We start from the raw sequence: 23618 nt of genomic DNA, 5'->3' as shown, positions 1-23618 counted from the left end.
AGTTAGTTTACCCAAATATATGCTAATAAAACTGAACATCTAAGTGGAATGGATTAATATTTATAAAGCTATCCATTGCCCAGATTAATGAAAGAGGAAATAGAATATTTAAATAACCTTACCTTTGAAAAAGAAACTGGACAAATCATCAATGAGCTCCCTAAAAATAAATTCCCAGGACCAGATGGAATCACAAGTTAATTCTACCAAACATTTAAAGAACAATCAATCCCAATACTGTAGCAGTGACCACACTGGCATACCCATAAAGGTTGCTAGCACAGGTTCTAAGATCTGCTTTACTAAGAAAGATAGCTGTTCAAGGAACAACAATCTTTTTAATTACATTCATTAGTTCAGGGGAAAAGTCAGCACCCTGAATTGTAGAGATAATCCAAACAAAGAAAATAGAGAAAATATAAGCAGAGAAATAACAACAGACAGGGCTTCTGTCTGAGAAATGGGCATAGATCAACAGACAGATCCAACTGTCTGACCAACACCAACACAACATATACATAGTTACCAGAGAGAGAAGCACTAACATCTGGGTTTTTCAAAGCCAGTGGCCTCCTTAACAGCTACCCAGAGTATCATCTAGTCAAATCACAAGAACACTTCCAATGAATGAGCCCCAAAACAAAACGCTAACCTCAGTGTATGTGTACCCTTTTGTAGAGCCAGAAGGCATCACTACCCTCATGACTTAGTGCCTAATTGGAAATTTTAAAAGGTGTGAAAGAAAGTCTTCTTCCAAGCAAGCCTCCCCTAAACAAGCTTCCCTTAATAAGCTCCACATGAGTCCTATTAATGGGTGGGAAAGATCTTAAATCCCATTAACATTACAAATACTATATAAACTATTTGAAAAAATGTGTAAAAAAATTCCTTTCATGCACAGATATGGTTTTGATACATAAACCAGGGACAGCAAAAACATAAAAGAAAAAAAAAACACTAGCCAATTTCCCTAATGAATACTGATGCAAAAATTTTAAACAAAATATTAGCAAGGAGATTACAGCAATATATCATAAAGATTTTTCACTATGACCAGGTGGGATTTATACCAGGAATGAAGGAAGAGCTGGTGCAACATTAGGAAAGCTATAAGCATAATTGATTATATAAATAACAAAAACAACAAAATGATTATTTTAATATATGCAAAAAAAGATTTTGACAAAATACGACACCCATTCCTATTAAAAACACTAGAAATCATATGAAAAAATAGAGTTCCTTAAAATGATAAGTAGCATCAATCTAAAATCAAGATCAAGCACTATCTGTTATAGTGATAAGCTTACAGACTTTTCTAATAACATCAGGGGTAAAGCAAAAATGTCCTTGTCACCACTATTAATCAATATTGTACTAGAAATACTAGTTATAGCAAAAGGAAAAAGAAATAGAAGGAATAAGAATAGGCAACAAGTAAATAAAATTATCACTTTTTACAGATATGATGGTATACTTAGAGAATTGATTAAAATTAATTAAAAAAAACTAGAAACAACAACTTTAGCAAAGTTGCAGGATACAAAATAAGCCCACAAAAATGATCAGCATTTCTAAATATTACCAACAAAACACAGCAGGAAGAAAAAATAACTATAGACTTCATAATCTACAAAGGAATCTCCCTGCCAAAACAAATCCAAGTACTAGATGAACATTATAAACTATATGAACTAGAGAAGGAAATGGCAAACCACTCCAGTATCTTTGCCAAGAAAACTCCAAATGGGGTCACAAAGAATTGAATTTGACCAAAACAAATGAACAACAAAGATCAAGACAAAAATGTAAACACAGGTCTACCTAAATTAATTTATTTATTCAATGCCATACCAATAAAACTAGCAAAGAATTATTTTGTAAGGTTAGAAAAAAAAATAATAAAATTCATCTGGAAGAACAGAAGGTCAAACATATCAAGGGAATCAGTGAAATAAGATGTGAAGGAAGGCAGCTCAGCAGTACTAGATTTCATACTATATTACAAAGTGGTAACCATCAAAACAATCTTGTACTGGCTAAGAAAAAAAGTAGTGGATCAGTGGAATAAATTACTATATACAGAGGTAAATGACCATAATAATCTCATTTTTGATAAATCCAAAGATTCAAGAGTTTGGGACAAGAACTCCCCATTTGAAGAAAATTGCTGGGAAAACTGAAAAGCATCTTGGCAGAAACTTAGGTATAGACACATCTCAAAATGAGTATGTAATTTAGACTTACAGGGAAATATAAACAAAGTAGGGGAGCATGAGAAATTTTACCTGTTAGTTCTAAGGGAAGAATTTATGCCAAAAAAAGAGATAAAGAGGATTATGGGAAATAAAATGGATTATTTTAATTACATGAAATTACAAAAGGTTTTGCATAAACAAAACCAATAAAGCTGAAATCAGAAGGAAAGCAGGAAACTTGGAAAAAATATTTACAGCAAGTTTCTCTGTTAAAGACCTAATTTCTCAAATAAAATACAGAGAACTGAGTCAAATTTATAAAAATAAGAGCCATTCCCCAATTTATAAATGGTCACAAGATATGAACAGTTTTCAGAAGAAATCAAAGCTCTCAATGGTCACATGGAAAAAAGTTCTAAATCTAAATTGATTAGAAAAATGCAAATTAAAACAACTCTGAGGAATCACCTCACTCCCATGAGATTGGCTAACATGATAAAAAAAGGACAGTGATAAATGCTGGAGCAGATGTGGTAAAATAGGGACACTGATACACTATTGGGAGAGCTGTGAATGGTTCCAAAGAGCTATAAAATCCTGCATACTCCTTGATCCAACAATACCCCTTCTAGGTCTACACCCCAAAGAAATCAAAGAAAAGGGATAAGGACCTCTGTATGCACAAAAAATATTTATAGCAGCTTTTTTTATGGTGGCAAAGAATTGAAAAATAAGAGGATACCCATCAATTGGGAAAAGGCTGAACGAGGTGCAGTATATAATTGTAATGAAATACTATTGTTCCATAAAAAATGATGAGCAGGATGATTTCAGAAAAACCTGGACAGACTTGTGTGATACAAAGTGAAATGAGCAGAACCAGGAGAACATTGAACACAGTAACAGCAATACTGTAACAATGATTAATTGTAGAAGACTTAACTAGTCCAATTAAAACAATGACCCAAGAAAATTCCAAAGGACCCATGATGAAAAGTTTTCTTCAAAGAGAGAACTGATGAACTCTGAGCACAGACTGAAGAATACTTTTTCACTTTCTTTATGTTTCTTTCTTTTTCGTTGATGTTGGGATTTTTTGTAACATGGTTAATATGAAATGTTTGGGATAACTTCACACATATAATTGATATCACATGCTTGCCTTCTCACAGTGTGGGGAAGGGGCAAGAAGGAGGGAGAGAATATGGAATTCAATATTTTTTAAATAAATGTTTAAAAATGAATAAAAAATAAAAAACAAACAAAAAGGCAAATCTCTTTTTTCTTTTTGCTTAGACATGAAAAGAAATTTAATAAGTCATAATGAAAACATACTTGTATGGTATGGGAATCACTTGCTTGTCCAAGAATTTCCAGGAGAACTGGATCAGATACAAAGAAGAATCTGGGAAACAGGAGTCGTTTCTTCTCCAAATATCTTAAAATATAGGGAAATTCGTGTTAACAAGTGTTTTTTTTTAAAGCTCATTATGCTATCCTTTCAAATAACTTTTATCTTTTAAAAATGTAATTCTCATTTCTAAGCAGATACTTCCCCTTTCCTAAACCAAAAGATATATCCTTTTTAACAATGAAAAAGAAAGGGAAAAATGTATTTCAACAAAACTAACCGACACATCTGCCAAGTCTGACAGGCTATGTATATATGTATATTCCCCTACATCTGCAAAGAAAAAAGAGGTAAATTTTTGTATCTCTTTTTAAGTGCCATGCTTGCCATTATGATTAAGTAGCGTTTACTATTTCTTTTTAAAAATTGTTCTTTCTTTTCTATCACCATATTTTTTAATTATCAAGACTTGACTTAACATTTATTTATGTGAAATATTAGCTTTCCAATGAATTAATAGCAAACATTTATACATTTAGTGCTCATTTTTCTTTGAAAAGTTTAGTGCCCCCAAAGGCACTTCACACACAAAGGCAATAACTCATTTTTGTCTATCCTATAAGTGATATCCAACAAAGCCATAAAACCTAGCAGATCAGTAAAAGCAAGACTCTGCTTTAAAGGGCTTAGCAGAAATTTTTTCCCTTTCTTGTTGTTTTTCTGTTTGTCTCTCTCCTAAATTCATAGTGTTTCCTACTTGTAATTTGTTCAAATCAAGCTGGGACCATGGTGACTTAAATCAGATACTCCATGTGGTTGAAGGTTATCAATAAATTTTTTGATGTTAAGAACATACTCTTTGATTCACTTATGTCTCTCTATAACTGAAGTTCTGATAAGAAGTACTTAATACCTGTTGGCTATACTCTAAGTAGTCTCTCTTTAACAAAGAAGGTGATATGCAAAAGAAAAACTAGGCCCCTATAATTATTCAATCTAAAAATTGTATTATGATATGAATTGGAATTTTTAAAAGTCACCATACCAATGAACATTTTAAGAAATTATTTTAAACTTAAATACCAAAACTGAAATATAGAATAAGAACATATTATAAACTTAAATACAAAGTAAGAAAAGAGAAAAAAAAGCATTGTTATGGGCACAGCAGAACACAAGAAAAGATTCAAAATATTCAGCAATAAATTTCCATTTCAAGAAAACCTATATAATAAATACTACACATTGTGTTCAGAGCTGCCTATCTTTTCTTTGCTTGCTTTTGAGTTTTCTTCTGTTCTCTGCTATGTACTTATTACTTTGTTCTTTTTCCCCTGCCTCCCTACTCAGAAGACTACAGTTAAGTCAAGATAGATTTTACATATATTTACATATAGACATACACATACACACATGTATACATATATATATACTTACATATGTATACATATACCTAGATATCTATAATCATACTCATATAAAGACATATACATTCATATGCATCTATGTAATACTGTACTATACTTGTATAGAGCAATGAAAGTTAACAGGGATGTGGAGAGGGGTGGGAAGAATAAATAATGGAGGATGAATACAAAATGAGGCCAAAATCTTATAACAAAGCTCAGAATGAGCTAGTAAGTAAACTTGTGAGGCAAGCTAAGAACAACAAAAAGCCTTTTAGGAAAAAAAAAAACCTATTGCAGAAATGAGGAGATTCAAAGAAGGGATAGAATTGTTTCTTCAGATGAATGGGACAATACTGATGCCAGAGAAGAAATAGCTGCTCAATTCTTATTTTTCTTCGGTCAACAAGAACGACCTGTAGCCTAGAAAGAAATAAACAATGATGGATAATATAGGGGTTAGTTATTAATAAAATGTGTTATTGCTGCTGTTTGTCCTTTGTTCTTAAAGAGGACCATGACATCAGGGAGATGAAGTCATGACATGCAAGTGAAATGGATTTAAGTGAGGGAGAGCTATGCGAAGTCACCAGCCTCATTTTCTCCTCCCAAGCCATCTGGGTCCAATGACAAGATATGGATCAGGACAAATGGGAGACCTTGATCTTTTTAAGTCAAGGTCTTTAACTTTGACTGAAGCAATACCCATTTAGGGACTAAAGCTAGGTAAGAAATGAGGTAGAGAATGGCATTTTTTACCTATTCAAGAAAAATAATTATCAGTGAGAGGGGAAGATCCTCAGGGTTTCTGACCAAAATAGGGACAATCACTACTTACATTTACTCTGAGACAATCAGGACCCAAACAATGACCAAGTCAGGCTGGGCCTGGGACCTAGTGCTGGTCAATCAATGAGAGCCAGATGGATTTAGGTTTAAGGCATGGTCCTTAAGAAAGAAATATAGCCTATAAACCCCAAAATATCATGTCAGGTTTCAGTAATCAAAAATTATATTCCTGGGGCAGCCAGGTAGCACAGCGAGTAAGAGCACCGGCTCCAGTGTTGAGAAGACCTGGAGATCGAACCCTGGGCTCAGACACTTAGCACCCACCCAGAAACACCTGGCCGTGTAACCTTGAGCAAGTTACTTAACCCCAATTGCTTAGGGGCGGCCGGGTGGCTCAGCGAGTAAGAGCACCGGCTCCAGTGTTGGGATGACCTGGATCAAATCCGGGCTCATATACTCAGCACCACACCCAGAAATAACTGGCCGTGTAACCTTGAGCAAGTTACTTAACCCCAATTGCTTAAAAAAAAAAGTTATATTCCTTTGGGCAGAGCAGGGATATAGCAAAAGAGCAGCCAGTTAACCTTTAATAAATTCAAATAAGCAGGCCCAAAAGACAGGTAACTGAGAAAAATGGCAGATATGACTGCTGAATAATTAACATGTGTGATTTGAAAGTTTGTGGAAAATGGAAGTAGAACCAATTCCTTTTTTGACAGGATTACTATGCTAGATCTATAAATTAAGGATAAACCAAGTCCCAAAGTCCACTGGCATGGGATTCTATCCTCACTGGTGGAGACCAATACCCTGAGCCTGTATGAGGCAGTGAAAAGTTGGTTAGAAAAAGAAAACATAAATACAAAGGTTATTCCAATTCTTCAGTCTCTTTGGGTGTTTCTGGCTTCCAGTTTCAAGAGAAAAGATGGATGATGTCAACCCCACTTCAGGTTTATATAAGGGAGTAAAAGACTGTGGGAAGAAGCTAAATTAAGAGGAGCTGGCAATCTTCATCACGTCCTTATCCCCAGCTTACTTTACCCTTGGGAAAAGATCTGGGTCATTCTCTGGCCCAAATAGGGTTACTTTGTTCTCTGAATGGGAGAGATCCTTCTTTCTGTATAGTGTGGTCTATATTCTCATATGCATACTTTCTCTGATTTCTGTTTCACTATCAACTTGGATTTGAGTGTCTTTGCTTTTACTATGTGTGTTCATTGTGGAACTGGTATTTTCCAGGACAGGGGTCAAGCCTTGAAAATAAAACTTGAGTTCTTCCTTGCCCAATTAAAAAACAGCAATAAGAAGTTTCACTTTAACCTAAAAATCATATCCTTAGACTAAAAATATTTAAGGAAGCAGATAAATATAATTCTAGACTGGGACTGTCTCTTGCTGAGGAGAACTAAGTGGCCTAGCTTCTGACCCCAACTTCTTACTTCCACTGATGGCAGGAATGAAAGTCTCCCCTGTAGAAGGGTGGGGAAGAAGAAATGCTAGAGATCTATTTTGGCCTTCTTATAAGCCACACTTGACAGCCCTTGATTCATAAGAAATACTATAGAGAGAGTTTACCTAGATTTTAGTAAACTCTTTGACAATGTCTTTCATGCTATTCTTGTGAATAAGTTGGAGGTCTACAATAAAGAACAGCCGGTATATTATTGGCCTATTATGAAGCAGCTTGAAAGGTTCGTTTTAGACTTATCTAGTAGGCCTGAGTTGATTTTATTAAGTTTTATTTATTTGCTTACACTTCTCTTTCACAGGAATCAGTTTTCTCTAGCTCCTGTGCAAAATAAGGAGGATTTAATTTTGAAACTGTGATAATTTCCAAAGACAATGATTTCATAGGCTCAGCTACAGAGGCCTGGGCACACCCTCTATATACCTATGTTCACAATCCTGTGGAAATTAGTCTCAACAAAAACAAACAAAAACACACTCAACAACCTAGAGCTGTCAGTATTGCTTAGTGAACTTCTGAGTGACACCTATTTCTGTTTACCTTTGCAGTAAAGTTTGTTAAACTCCAAAATTGTAAATCTCTCTCATGTAATCATTTCCTAAAACCTGTGATTCAAAACTGAGCACTGATGAGCCTATCCATCAGGTAAATATGGTTTACAATTAATTCTATGATAGTACAGTTAAATAAACTAAGAACTGTTACAATGAATTCATTCAAGGAGATTAATGTTAGCAACTTTGCAGGGCTTCTAATTGGGGGTGCCCCAGGGCCTTGTGCTTGTCCTTGTAGTGATTATTCTTTCTACAAATGATTTGAATGAAACCATAAACAGCATAATTATTAAGTTTGTAGGTGGATAACTGTTTCTCTGAAAAAGATCTGGGAGTTTTAATGAGCTGCAAGCTCAACAGTATTCTATAATATGATGTGGCCGTGAAAAAGACCAATACAAGATCTTAGAGTACATTAAGAGAGACACAGTATCCAGAAAATAGGAAGTTGATGGTTCCACTGTACTCTGATTTGTCTAAATCACATTTTGAGTATTTTGTTCAGTCCTGAGTGCCACGTTTTAGAAAGCACATCAATAAGATTGAGAATTTCCAGATGTTAAAGGGTGTATGTTCAGATCATGTAACCATGAAGAAGAAGGAAACCAAAAGAAGGACTTGAGAATGGTTAGACGGAGAAAAGAAGACTGCATGACAGCTATTATCACATACTTACTTTGAAATAAAAATCTCCCTCCTAAGTCTATTTTCTGTGCTTTATGGATTTTTTAAAAAGGCACTGCATCATACCTTTTTGATTAGAGATATTATTAAATTCTAGTACTTCTAGCATTAAAGTGCTGTCATGTGAAAAAGGAATTAGACTTGTTCTACTAAGCTCCAGATTTTGAATTGAGGAGCAAATGAGGAGCATCCGCAAAAAAGAGAAATATAGTCTTGACATAAGGAAAAGAATCCAAAATCAGAATGTACTGCCTTGGGAGAAAGCAGATTTCCCTTCATTATAGGTCTTAAAGCAAAGGCTGCTGAATGGTTACTTTTTTAGATATGTTTTTGAGAGGATGCTTGTTCATGTATGGATTGAATGAGATGGTTTCTGAGGTCCTATCCAACTCTTCTTCTATAATTCTAACATGGTAAAAGTATATTTGAAATGACAACTTGTACATACCCTGTAAGTGACTTCTGACATACTTCCAACTGCTCGTGTAAATGAGGCAAAAGTTGTCCCATAGTTTCATCTCCAACACAACAACTGATTACATTAGGATTCTCATGAGCTCGCTGCATTACTTTTACCCAAGATTTATCAATGTTCTGAAAACGTTTTGCTTCCTAAAAAACAAAAACATCGTCTTTAAAAATTGCTACTTGGATAATCTGATAATCAAAGTGCTTAAGTTAGAACTTCATGATTTTTCTCCAAAATAGGATCTGAACTTTCAATTTATCTAAGTGGCTGAAAGTATTTCAGTGAAACTCTTCTATGAAGAGTTGATCCAGTTCTACTATATAAAGCTTAAAGAGAATAGTCTTTTGAAAACAGGTCCTTAAAACAATTTCAGTTCAAGAGTTCCCGAAGCAAAAGTACCTCTTATTTTTATGCTGAAAGAACATTTAATTTATGAGAGGAAAATAGGTTTCTCCCTATCATGAAAACTCACATTATTAATTTATATATCCTTTGAAAAATGGTAATTTTGATTTGGTCACAAAAAGGTAAAACTTAAAAATTGGCATAAATTATGTTCATTAGAAAAGAAAATTGGAGATGTTAGGGGTTTTCTGATTTTTTTTTTGTTTGTTTCAAAGTTTTATTGATGCCTTTTGTCATTTTTTATGCCAGTCATTTCCTGATATACATCCTTCCTAACATCTGTTGAAACAACAATAATGCAGTTAAGCAAAAACACAGATAACAGACTTCACAATGATATCCTCTATTTGTTTCTTACCTCTCCACTGAGAAAAGTGTTATTTCATTATTTGTTCTCTAGGACCAAGATTAATTAATGCAATCTGAGTTCAGTTGACTCTGAGTATAGCTCATATGTATTTTACTGTACTGTGGCCATTGTGTATGTTGTTCTGTGTACAAGCCATTTTGAAAAACATTTTTTTCAACATTTTCAATACATAAAATACCTTATTTATAGGATTATCAACTGAGGAAGGACATGTTTAATTTTTGTGGACATAGGATTTTTTTTTAACGGAGTACATTTCCTTTTAATACAATAATGAAGATTGTCAATAGAGTATATAGAATCAAAAGAGTAATTTAAAATTTTTTCTTAAAATACCATATCATATATGATCACAATCAATCTACAATTTAATAAACTATACAGCTAGCACACTCTCCTATTGAGGAAGATTTTGTGAGCCCTCCAGCTTTACAAAATAGTCTTTACTAGTTTCTGTAGCCCCCAAATCACCTAGTAGTCAATTTTCTGGTGATGGGCTCTTCTAAATTTAGCTAGGCTAATCCTTTAAGACAGAAACATAAGACAGTCGTACTGCCAATATTTAACACCTTTCCTACCTTCTGGACCAGTCATTCTTATCTTCAAGAATTAAAAGAATTTGGTCAATGTATAAAAGAAATAAAATCATTTAACACCTCAGAGCCTAATGTAAATGATTCAGGGAATCTAGTCTTTGGGTTTATTGGTCTTACTTTTCTCCACTGGTATAAATGAGAAATTTTCTGTATGAACTAGTGAATATTTCTATATCTTGGTACTTACTCTTACTTGTTTTATAAAATTTCAGTATCCCTTTACCTGAGGTAATTGTTTTGCAATATCTCCACCTACAAAAACAGCTTCAAGGTAAACCCAGAGGTTTTGTACAACCAACCACTCTTCAATTATATCTGAAGAAGCTGACAGATTAAATACCCAATTCTGAATACTCTTTTTAAATGGAGTGTTATACCTAAAAAATAAAATAAGTTTTAAAGATAATTAAGGAACTAATATAGCATAGACAAAGTGAGCTAAAAGGAAGAACTAAGACTTTGCAAATTCTAAGGTAAAGCTTTTCTATTTTTTTATTTATTGTACATTATTCTAAAAGGCTTTTAGAGTCAGGGTGACATGGATATAATGTCCTCTGACATTGACTACTGTCAACATCTTGGGCAAGTCACAATCTCCCAAAGTCCTAGACAGTTCTCTAAATAGTACCACAGTAACAGTCACTTACCCCTTCTCAGCAATGCAAGCACTTAAAACAATTCCAAATGCCATCTGAATACAGAAAAAGGACTATGGAGTTTGAATGCAGCGAAGCATACTATTTTTCCTTTTTTTCTTGTTTTGTTTTGTTTTTCTTTCTCATGGTTTCTCCCGTTCATTATAATTATTCTATACAACATGACTAATGTAAAAATATGTTTAAGGGGAGCCTAGGTGACATGGTGAATAGAGCACTGGCCCTGGAGTCAGGAAGACCTGAGTTCAAATGCAGCCTCAGCCACTTAACACTTACCATCCATGTGACCTTGGGCAAGTCACTTAACCCCCAACTGCCTCTTCAAAAAGCATTAAAAAAAATATGTTTAATAGGAATGTATATATAGAGCCTATATCAGTGCATGCTGCCTTGGTGAGGGAGGAGGGGAGAGAGTGGGAGAAAATTTAAACTTATGGAAGTGAATGGTGAAAAATAAAAAATAAATAAACTTAAAACAGTAAAAATCTGCCAGAGCAGAGGCTGATCTGCATTGAGAAAGAGTTTCCTCACTAGGAGATGCCTATACCAATGAAATAGGTATACAGCTCTGGTCTCCCACCTCTTCCTCTCCCTAAACCTTCCCCTCCCCGAAATAAAACAACCTAAAAGGAATTCTCTATCAAAGCATTTATTAAGATTTTTAACTTCTTTATGATGGAAGTTTTATTTTTCCATGTCATATAAAAAGTTTTCTCTTTTTTACACCATAAAGTATCTCCTAATTTGGGTACTATCATCACCCCAAAGCTCCCTAGTAATTACAGTTATCCCTTCCACATTGTGACTTTCCCCCCTATAGTTTAGATATATCATGGGTCAGCATAAGAAATTAAATGGGAACTTTTGGGGAGTATTGTGGAAGTGGCAGACAACACATCCAGCAGATGACACAGAACGTTTAGAAACTCAAAAACGCAAAAAAAATGTGTGTGGTATATAAGTAGTAGTAAGTAAATACTACAAATAAGTAGTATTGCATAATATCATCATATTTTATCTTTTAATACCATAATAATTTAGATTTCTGCTCTGGTACAAAAGGAAGGCCAAAAAGTTTTACGTGGAGTTTTCAGATCACAGGGGTGCCATGCCCCTAATCTCTGAAATATGGAAGGGATAATTATAAACTGAAAGCTATCTTGATCTGACTTGTCATCATCCCTTGCTTCTTTCTCATCACATCTCCCATAAAGAATGCTAGACATCCTGTTCTAATAGTTATTAGTTGTGTAACCATAGCTGAGTCATTTATTCTCTTTAAGCCTCAATCTCCCTAACTGTTTAATTGGAATAATATTTCCACAACTGACTTCACAGGGCTAATTTACCATTTTTAGCATCATCATTATTATTACTTCATCTCTCCATTTCCAACCCACTTACAAGATAGTGAAATAGTCAGACAAACCTCCAGAAAAGAGGGAGAACATGGTGATTAGAACTTTGCCCTGTACAGAGTAATGACTGGTCTGTGCACGATGCTCCAGGTGGCATCATCAGTCCTTTTGCTTCGTTTAGGCAGGGCTGGACAAACCCTATTATCTGAAACAATTCCACTGTGACTCAACTACTTGGGTAGGAGCAGAGCTAGAAGATAGTGATGCATGTTTATATGAGGGAATAATACAGCCCTTAGACTCAAAAGGAAGGAGGGGGCTGTCCTGTCCTCAATACCTCTTGCTGGTAAATGTTTAACCACCAGTTGGGATGGGGGATGAAGAAGATACACTTTAAATTTAATTTTAATCTGCATCATTAACATTTTCTCCATCATTTTCTTAAATCTAGACAATAAACAATAAATTGTGCTCAGATTCATAGTGCTTGGTGATTTTCAAGATGATTTTCCACTGAAAATTCCAACACTCCAACTTCAACAGCAGAGCTGGTTCCAGCACACTTGGATCCTTCCCCCTCTCTCTCTGTCTGCTCTCCCCCAGGACCTCATTAACCTTAGGCCAAAACCCCAAATCATTATGAATGATCTGCACAACTAAGTGAATATTGCCTTATTTGGGATAGATTGTATAGGAAATCCCAAATACACCAAAATTAAGCCAGGCAATTGTTCTAGATTTTGAAGTGTAAAAGCTGTCCAAGGTCTGTGCAAGGGTCATCGGTGCATTCTGCCAACCCTGAGGGAGAACATTCAATGTGGAACAGAGGCCTCTCAGGATCAAGCTCAGCCCCACTGCGGGATGCCTGGAAGTGTATGTGTGAGCTCTTGCAACCACCACCTAACCTTCTGTGGGAGCTAGAGTTGGGGATGGCAGTAGGCAGAGGGGCCCCTCCCCCTGACTTGAAGTGGGAGGGATGTGATTGTTCTGGGGATCCTTACTTGGCTGTGAAGCACTTTCTACCCCAGAACATCATGAGGGTGGCCTGTTGAGGTTTGAAAAAGGCCTCTGAATGGCTGAAAAAACAAATGGATTGTAGGCATCCCAAATTTTCTCCCCAACAGCAGGATGGGGCCTGTAACTAATACAGTGACCCATCAATGCCATGCTCCTGCTCCAAATACCTCTTTCTCTCCCATCTCTAAAAGTCATGGGATAGGATCCAAGATCTAATGGATCCATAATAATGGAAGCAGAAGCAGCATTCAATATTTACAAAGCACTTTAAAATTTGCAAAGCACTTTACCTATGTTATCTCATTGAATCCACACAATAATCTTGGGGAGAGAGAAGAAAAGGTGTGATTATTACCACCCCCATTTCACAGGTAAGAAAACTGAGGATGAGAAAGGTTAAGGGACTTGCCCAAGGTCACACAACTAGTATCTAAGGCAGAATTCAAACTTAGGTCTTCTGACTCCAAGTCAAGAGCCCTGTAGACTTGACATCTCAATAAATGTCTTTGAAACCTTAGAAATACTAAAGTTGTGTTTAGAAGCACACTTTCTTGTTCTTTGTTTCTTCAGTGGTGGGGCTAGAAGTAATATATAGAATCTGCAAGGAGGTAGACTTCTGCAGGAGGGGTGGCTTGGCTTAGAGAAGGCCAGCAGATGCTCATGGTGCCCTCGGCCAACATGGGGACAAAGGCCAGTAATGTTATATAGTTGCAGAAGTAGACTTCAAAAAGCAGTTTAGATCACTGGATAAGAAACTAGAGACTGAAAAAAAATCTAAAATTACCTGTTACTTAGCAAAGATCCTAGGATCATTAAACTATCTTCCATCAATGTAATGATTTCTGCTGATTCTGTTCCTTTCAGTAGTAGCTCTCCTTTTCCCTTAAATGTGGAAAAACTCAGAGTCTGGCTGGTCCAGTTATCAATCACTTGAGCAAGTTTGGCTTCAATATCCTTTTCCTTGATAGCTGATATACAAATATCCTACAAAGAAAAAATGAGAAAAAAGGAGCATTCAGATATTCATTACTTTTATCTAAATTAAACACTTAAGTTGTGGAGGATGTCCAGACTCTAAGGAACATAAATTCCAAATCTTTCCCAGAGTAGAGACCTAGACCTTGGACACAGAATAAGTTAAATAGGCATATTCCTCTCCTTAGTTACCAATCCTCCTATAACCCCCTCCCCCTCGAATCATCTATAATAATAGCTCTTTGAAAGATAGGGAAGAGAGATATATGATAGATAGATAGACAGACAGACAGATAGATAGGAGTGGAGGGAGAGAGACATATTTGCCCTCCATCTTCATTCCTAGGCTTCATTTTGGAATCAGAAAGAACCATAGAGATCATCTAGTCCAATTTTTCCACATTAAATGAAGCAAAAAAGTTTAAAAACTCACATTCTAAAGCCTCTGGGGTAGAATTTCAACTTTTATATCATATCAAATAATTTTATTTAGGGGTACATCAGATGCTGCCTCAGATATATACCAGCTGTGTGACCCTAAACAAGTCACTTAACTGCTATCTGTCCTAATCTCCTCTTCTATAAAATGGCATAATAATAGCACCTACCTTCCAGGGCTGTCTTAAGGATAGAATAAGATAATGTTTACAAAGTGCTTTGAAAATTTTAAAGCACTATATAAATGCCAGGTATTATTATCCCATTTCAGTCAGAAATCCACCACTGGGATCTAATAACTATACCCCATTCATACCGTCTCTGTCTCTAGGTTTTTTATTTTGGTAGGTGAAGGAACATGGGTGAGGGTTAGGGTAGAAACACTACTTTACTCTCCCATCATGACACAACTCTAAAAAGCTCAGATGCCATATCATCTTATAGGTGAGGAAACTGGGGCCCAGATCAGGGAAGTAACTTGCCCAGAAATACAGAAATAGTAGTTGTTCATTCTCCATGCTTAATTTTTCCCATTCCAAAGTCATGGCTTGGTCTGACTACTGCCACAAATAGAGATCACTTATTTGCCTAAACTAGGATGACATTTTTGATATAGATAATTATGCTCATACCTCAATATCATCTTTATGTTTGAGGAGTGGTGCTTCCATGATATTTCTCAAACAAAAAGAATCAGATTCTACATCAAATGCAGTTCCTGTTAGTTCTGCAATTCGATCCCAGTGTCTTTGCTTCATTGCCTTATTAGTCATCATTTCTAGCAAAGGACAAGACTCACTGAAGTCATCTATTCTTTTTTTAAGATCCAAAAAGGCTTGCCAGTCCTTCAGTCCTTTGGGAAGTCTGCGGCACCTTTAAGAAAAATAACAAAATGTCCATTTTACTTATAATTTTACTCACACATTTCTTCACTTAGTCTAAATATTAGCAAAAAGGGAATAAATGGAGACAACATCAGTATGATAAGAATTCTTTTTCTTGCCTTAATTTCCAAATATTAATTTCCGTAATTGAGAGGAAATGTTCATACCCAACCTTCTTGGTTGGCCATACAATTATTTAATTAACTAAACAGTCATTTCTTGAGAATCATATGTAGAAATAACACTGCACTGTACTCTTTGGTGGAAAACAAAAGACATAATTCTTACTCTTCAGGAGTTTACAATATAACATGGAAGACATATCAAACTGGAAATTAATTACAAAGATATATATCAGAAAGTATGAGTATTAAGCATAAACAAAATAATAGACAAGAGCCAGATCTCTAGATATTATAGAAAGGTCATCTTAAATGGGTTTAAGCTTACCTATTTTGGAATTCCTGAAGTTCTAGGTTAATGCTTTCAATATCTACATCTCCCCAAAGTATCTCATAATAACCACTAATGTTGCCCATTACAGTATCATACAGTCCATACAGCTTCTGCAACAAACTCAGTTCCTTCCTAGGTAGGAGGAAATAGTTCTTATATTTATTCAAATACTTTACAAAAGACATGCATAACAGCACACATAAAGAAATTCTAAAAATATAGGTACATGTTTATATTACATATGTGTACATATTCTCGTGTGTATATTCATGTATATGTATATATACACATACACATGTGTGTAAAACAAACAAATAAATATACACACGTGCACTCAAATTCATACTCAGCTTCCAGTAACTGAAAATTGGCATAATTCTAGACCAGTTTTTGTTATAATTTTCTCCCCTGGCATTAGGACCACACTAAAAACCATCCATCCTGAAGATCTAGGAGTCCCTTTCAAGATGAAACATAGGATCAGAATCTTCAAGCTACAAAACCTCCTAAGTCTTGTATTTAGTGTTTTTGTTTTTTTTATAAGATCTGTGATTTCATTTGTGTGGGAAATATTCCAGTTATTAATTCCCTCTAACAATGCAGATCAGTACCTTCTCTGCAATTTACCAAGTGGCCTGGAATCCCGACAAGTTAAAGGACTTGTCCAGATCATACAGGCAGTGTAGTCAGACCAGTACATGTTTTCATAGAATCTTTTTCTGGATTACTTGTTCCAGAGAAGCAGAGGAAAGTACCACAAGATACTAAATTGACTCTGGATGTTCCTGATATAGTATTTTCAGCTCACAAACTGTCTAGCATTTGATCTTTCTTTTCTCTAGGACTCACATGATAAATGCAGCAAGACGAACATTCTTTCAGAAAACTTGAGATTCTCTCAAAGTAGTCAGTGTAAATACATCAAATGTATTTAATTTGAAATCTCTCTGCAACAGATATACGTTTTCCAAATTTACCTGGTTTTATGTAAAACTTCATAATCAGTGACAGGCAATCCAAAGAGCTGTTCACCAGATGAGTATGTAACAAATTTCCTCCATAGATCATCAAAATTTGCCTAAAAGTAAATGAAATTATTAAATAATGTAAAACTTTATTAATTTAGATACCAATGATTCAGAATATAATAAGGACAGAGGTTTTTCTATATTATGTTATCCATTAAAAATTTTCCTGGCATGTAAGGTACCTGTCCTCCATTAAAGTGCTATTCCTGGGCTTCATCTGTACAAGGAGAGAAGTCAGAGATACCCAAGACTTTGCCAGTAGAGCCCAGAAGACACGGCCAACTAAGCTGAAAAGGCTTTGAGTATAAAAGGATAAGGGTCTATATCTGTCACCTGCAACCCAGTCTAACCTGGCCACCAGGCCATGAATTTTTTTTTTATTATAGAAATCTATAGGCATTTATTATTATGATCACTTGCCAGTCACCATTCCTCAGTGCTTTTACAATTATTGTCTCATTTGAAATCAAGGACAACCCTGAGAGGAAGGTGTAATAGTCCTCATTTTATAGTTGAGGAAGCTGAGGTAAACAGAGATTGTGATTTGCCCAGGGTCACATGGCTAGTAAGTGTCTGAGGCTGGACTTCATGAACTCAGGCAACTCCAAGCCCAGAACTCTGTCCACTTTGTCACCAGCTGTCTCTACACATTGACAAAATTAGGGATTCACAGTGGAGATCTGTAGGGAAGTAATGGTAACAAGGTTAGAAAAGTAGGCTGCTAAACAAATTAATATTTAGCTATACGTGTACATAACATAAAATTATAATAAGACTGAGATGGAATGTAGTTATTTGAATACAAGCTTTTCAAGTAGTTAAAAATAATTTCCTTATATTCAATGTTTTTCCTAGGGAATTCAGTCTTACCTATTGGTCCCCTTAAAATTATTTTAAGCATAATTGTATAATAGGCTAACTATGAGGTATAGTAAAATTTTTATCAAAAGTATTTTTACCTGAAATATCTGTAGTCTATTGCTGGCTTCCTGGGGTGGTATGTTTGGTACCATGGGTCCTTCCTGTGACAAATATTACAAAGAGCATATATTAACTCTTACTCAAGATAATTTATTTGTTAACTTAACTAGCTTGCCTATTAACCCCCTGAATGACCTATGTAATTTATATATTTTTATTAAAATTAAGTTGTCTTAATTCTCATCCCTCTCTATTCTTACGCTTGTGAATCTGACATTATTTTCAAACGGAGTTTGATGCACAAGTACAGACTACAAATTAAGACAGGTTGATGTTTCATATTGTATAGTTTGTACCTCCAGTTATTAAAGATTTATCTGCTTCTTTAGCTGTGAGTGATGCAGGAATGGTTAAAGAGGGAGATGGCTGCCATGACTTCTATGCCTAGGATGGAAATATCACTCAAGGTATATGAATACTTTGAAGAGGTAGAAAGCAGGAATACTAACTGTTTTGGCATCCTTTGATTTCACATACTATACAGAAGTCAGCTTACCATTAGATTATATTAAATATTTTGCTATGAATAAGGAATCAACTTGGTGATAAAAAAGCACTGTTTAAATGTTCAGTGGTCTTCCATCTAGAGAAGTGTCAACATTGGGATGCCCAACTCTTTTGGGTAATAGGATTCCGAACTGATGGGGATAAGCAAGAAGAAAGGTCTTTTGAGGTTTTGTGAAAGGGGACAAAAGTAGAAGATGAGTTTCTATGTAGCCATATTCGACTACATGCGTGGAAGGGGATAGATGCCTATTCTATTCCCCCCTCTCTGGTGATGGGGAAAAAGTGTATCATATGTAGAAAAGCTTCCGGTATTTTTTAATGAACTGCCTGGAAGAGCTATTATCTTCCACTAGCTATATCTTTAAGTTACAGCTCATTATCACTGTGGAGAAAGAAATACATTTGAACTGTGAAGACAGGAAGGTATGGTCAGTGTTTCTGGTGTTCTGCCTACAAAGGAGCAGCATTTGTCCAGGATTTTTAAGGAAAGGAAGCAATTCAAGCAGTGCTATTGTATTATTAACTAGCCCTTCTTATTCTGAAGCTACAGAATATCACATGCAAAAAAAAGACACTGACTAATTTCTCTTCAGTTACAGTAACTTCTTTACTTTGGTGATCTTTTTTTCCATATGGGTACCCAGAGTACTAGAAATTTTCCCCACCCCCCAATTCTGCATTATTCTCTGTCTTTCATTAATAAGAATATTCTTCCCCACATAAAGCTATTTCATTTTAATAATTATGACAATACTTCTTAATAGGCAGTATTAAAGTACCAGTTCATACTGTTCAGCAAAATTGGATACATCTTCACGAAAAACTTCAACTGATTCAAGTAGATTGCTTTTAAATTTGGGCTGAACTTGAACAAGTTCATCTTGTACTGAGCACTAGAATGGAAATAAATATGAATGAAAAAGGTATAATTTTTAGTCAAATCAGTCAACATTTGACTGTCTATGTGCTTAAGACTGAATTGAGCACTTAAAGGAAATATAAAATTAGTAGATCATTGTATTGCTTGAGAACAGCTAAGATATTCACAATTCTTCATTGTACAATATTGTTACTGTGTACAATGTTCTCCTGGTTCTGCTCACTTCACTATGTATCAGCTCACATGTCTCTTTCCAGGTTTTTCTAAAACCATTCTGCTCATCATGTCTTACGGCACAATAAGGGTCCTATTACAATCATATACCACAACTTGTTTAGCCATTCCCCAACTGATGGGCATTCCCATGATTTCCACTCTTAGCCACCAGTTGCTATAAATATATATATTTTTGTGCACATAGGTCCTTTTCCCTTTGCTTTTATATCTTTGGGATGCAGCCCTAGTAGTGGGTCAAAAGAGTATGCACAATTTTATAGTCACTGGGGCATAGTTTCAAATTGCTCTCCAGAATGGCTGGATCACTTCATAACTCTATCAACAATGCATCAGTATCCCAGTTTTCTCACATCCCATCCAACATCTATCATTTTCTTTATGTCACATTAGCCAATCTGATAGGTAGGAAGCAATACCTCAGAGTTGTTTTAATTTGCATTTCTCTGATCAATAGCAATTTATGGAGCAGCAAGGTGGTGCAGTAGATAGAGCACTGGTCCTTGAGTCAGAAGGACCTGAGTTCAAATGCAGCCTCAGATACTTGATACTTACTAGCTATGTGACCCTGAGAAAGTCACTTAACCATAATGGTCTTGCCCCACCCCTCGACAAAGTGGTGGTTTAGAGTATTTTTTCATATGATTATTATTTAGCTTTGATTTCTTCTGAAAACTTCTTGTCTTTTGTTGTTTGGTTGTTTCAGTTGTGTCTTACTCTATGACCCCATTTGGGATTTTTTCTTTTTTAAAAAAAATTTATATTTTTTTCCCAATTACATGTAAAAAACCTCTTAGCATTCTTTTTTTTTTCAAAAAGAGTGTTGAGTTCCAAATTCTTTTCCTCTCCACCCACTTAGAAAGCAAGCAATTTGATACAGGCGATACATGTGCAGTCATACAAAATGTGTTTCTATATTAGCTATGTTGTAAAAGAAAATACACACTCTAAAACAAAACAAGAATAATAAAGTTTTAAATGTATGCTTCAATCTGCATTCAGAATCTATCAATTCTTTCCCTGGAGATGGATAGTATTCTTCATCCTAAATCCTTCAGAATTCTCTAGGATCACTGTATTACTGAGAATAGTTAAGTCATTCACAATTGGTCATTATGCAATATTGCTATTACTATGTATTTCTGTATTCTCCTGGTTTTGTTCACTGTATTGCACCTTTTGTTTATATGAGTCTTTCCAGGCTTTTCTGAAACCCTCCTGCTCATCATTCTTATTATCATAATCATATACCAGAACTTATTCAGCCATTCCCTAATTAATGAGTATCCCCTCAATTTCTAATTCTTTGCCACCAAAAAAAGACGCTATAAATATTTTTTTAACATATAGGTCCTTTTCCACTTTGTTTTTATCTCTTTGGGATACAGACCTAGTAGGGGTATTGCTGGGTCAGAGAGTATATATGATTTTATAGACTTCTGGGCATAGTTCCAAATCATTCTACACAATGGTTGGATGACTTCACAATTCCACCAACAGTGCATTAATACCCCTATTTCCACATCCCCTCCAACATTTGTTATCTAACTTTTCTGTCATATTAGCCAACATGATACATATAGGGTGGTTCCTTAGAGTTGTTTCAATTTGCATTTCTCCAATCAATAGTGATTTAGAGAATTTTTTCATGACTATAGATAAAATTTTAATTTCTTCTTCTAAAAACTGCCTGTTTATATTCTTTGACCACTTGTCAATTGGGGAATGACTCATATTCATACAGATTTGACTCAGTTCTTTATGTATCTTAGAAATTAGGCCTTTATCAGATAAACTTGCTGTAAAAATTTACTCCACTTTTCTGCTTTCCTTCTAAATCTTGACTACACTGGATTTGTTTGGGCAAAAACCTTTGAATTTAATGTAAACAAAATTATCCATTCTATCTCCCATAACACTTTCTGTCTATTGTTTTATCATAAATTCTTCTCTTATCCATAGATCTGACAGGTAAGACACTCTATGCTCCTCTAATATTCTTATGGTATTACTATTTATATCTAAATTATGTGCTCATTTTGTCCTTATCTTGGTATAAGGTGTGAGATGGTTGGCCTATACCTAGTTTTTGTCAAACTATTTTCCAGTTTTCCCAGCAATTTTTGTCAAATAGTGAGTTATTATCCCAAAATTTTGGATTTGGGGGTTTGTCAAATACTAGATTACTATGGTTATTTACTACTATGTATTGTGTACGTAATCTATTCTACTGGTCCACTACTCCATTTCTTAGTCAGTATCAGATTGTTTTGATGATTATTGCTTTGTAATGCAGTTTGAGATCTGGTTCTGCTAGGCCACCTTCCTTTACTCTTTATCATTGATACCCTTAACATTCTTGATCTTTTATTCTTCCAAATGAATTTTATTATTATTTTTTCTAGCTTTATAAAAATAATTTTTGGTAGTTTGGTTGGCATGGCACTGAATAAGTAAATTAACTTAGGTAGAATTATCATTTTTATTATATTAGTTCAGCCTATACATCAACAATTAAAAATTTCCAATTATTTAGATCTGACTTTATTTGTGTGAAAACTGTCTTATAATTGTGTTCATGTGCTTCCTGGGTTTGCCTTGGCAGGTAGACTCCCAAGTATCTCATATTGTCTGCAGTTCTTTTAAATAGAATTTTTCTTCCTGCTGAACTTTGTTGGTAATACACAAAAATGCTAATGATTTATGTGGATCTTATGACCTACAACTTTCCTGAAGTTGTTAATCATTTCAGTTTCTGAATGAAATTATTTTACTTTGTGTTGATGTCAGTCCTACTGCCTATTTCCATTTTATATTTTTAGTTACTAGTTTAATAATTCAAAGTTTCAGTTCTTTTAATTAAATTCTATGCCTTTTCTCATTATTATTCCTTGTTGTTGATTTTACAAATTTAGATCTTAGTTCTGAGGAGTCAATAGTTTGACTGTACATAGGCAGGTGCATAGACAGGTGAATTGTTAAATACTGAGCATGGTGAGTACCAAAGAGTGACATAAAGATTGAAATAGATTTTATTTTAACAGACAAAAAAAAGATTCGCTATTCTTCTTCCAGGAGTACTTGAGAACCATTCCTCCATTTTCTTGTAATTTCTTTCTTTCTTCTGTTTATGTTGACAGTAAGAATATTAAAATTGATATGATTCAACTTCTCTGGCAAGATGACCACTTGGTCATTAATCAAGGATTTTTTATTTAGAATTCCAACAGCCAAATTTAAATTTGGGGGCAACCTAAAGATTATATGATTCTTTTCATTTCTGTCCATTCCTGCCACTGTCATTGCCAAAGTGGAAGAGGCCACACAAGACTGAAAACAACTCACATTTTTTTCTTTGTTTTGTGGGTTTCTGTAGAACTCTCTACACCAGGTAACCATCCCCTTTATAATGTATCTGTCCAGTATTAACTGGGTTGGCCCTTAGAAATAAGATTCAGTCTATTTCTGGGGCTGCACTCAAAGTTTTTTCAGCAGGGCAGAAATTTCCAGAGCTTCCATTCCACTAGTCTAGCCTTCAATAACTGATGGTCACCTCCATGCTAAGATGAAATACTAAAGCTAGGTATGATAGCATATGTCCATAGCCCCTCATGCTATGGAGGCTATCACTGGAGGGCTGTTTGCATATGAGAATTTTGAGCTGCAATAGGACTAAAACCTATCAGGTGTCTGCACTAAGGCCACCAGGAGTGAAGGCCATAATGCTGCCTGAAGAAAGGCAAATGGGCTCATGTTAGAAAAACAAAGCAAGAGAGGAAGAGAAAGAGACAGAGAGAGAAGGAAGGAAGGAAGGAAGGAAGGAAGGAAGGAAGGAAGGAAGGAAGGAAGGAAGGAAGGAAGGAAGGAAGGAAGAGAAAGAGACAGAGAGAGAAGGAAGGAAGGAAGGAAGGAAG

General features: G+C 35.1%; 1 protein-coding gene across 1 annotated transcript in view; it reads right to left on the bottom strand.

Moving 5' to 3' along the window:
• Positions 1 to 23618, bottom strand: part of DNAH8 (dynein axonemal heavy chain 8) — a 406776-nt gene that overhangs the window by 218576 nt on the left and 164582 nt on the right. The window contains exons 31-39 of the mRNA XM_069073664.1: positions 19370 to 19483; positions 18062 to 18124; positions 17052 to 17152; positions 16069 to 16206; positions 15367 to 15607; positions 14106 to 14305; positions 10514 to 10667; positions 8899 to 9062; positions 3534 to 3636 (exon numbers count right to left, since the gene is read on the bottom strand). Of these exons, the coding sequence (XP_068929765.1) occupies positions 3534 to 3636; positions 8899 to 9062; positions 10514 to 10667; positions 14106 to 14305; positions 15367 to 15607; positions 16069 to 16206; positions 17052 to 17152; positions 18062 to 18124; positions 19370 to 19483 (1278 nt within the window). The remainder of the gene's footprint in view (positions 1 to 3533; positions 3637 to 8898; positions 9063 to 10513; positions 10668 to 14105; positions 14306 to 15366; positions 15608 to 16068; positions 16207 to 17051; positions 17153 to 18061; positions 18125 to 19369; positions 19484 to 23618) is intronic.

The sequence above is a fragment of the Petaurus breviceps genome, unplaced genomic scaffold (genome assembly GCF_028583685.1).
Source record: "Petaurus breviceps papuanus isolate PSGF00001 unplaced genomic scaffold, PetGlider_PUasm1.0 90865, whole genome shotgun sequence".
Lineage (NCBI taxonomy): Eukaryota > Metazoa > Chordata > Mammalia > Diprotodontia > Petauridae > Petaurus > Petaurus breviceps.
The sequence above is the reverse complement of the archived record's forward strand: the minus strand, read 5'-3'. Positions and strand labels throughout refer to the sequence as shown.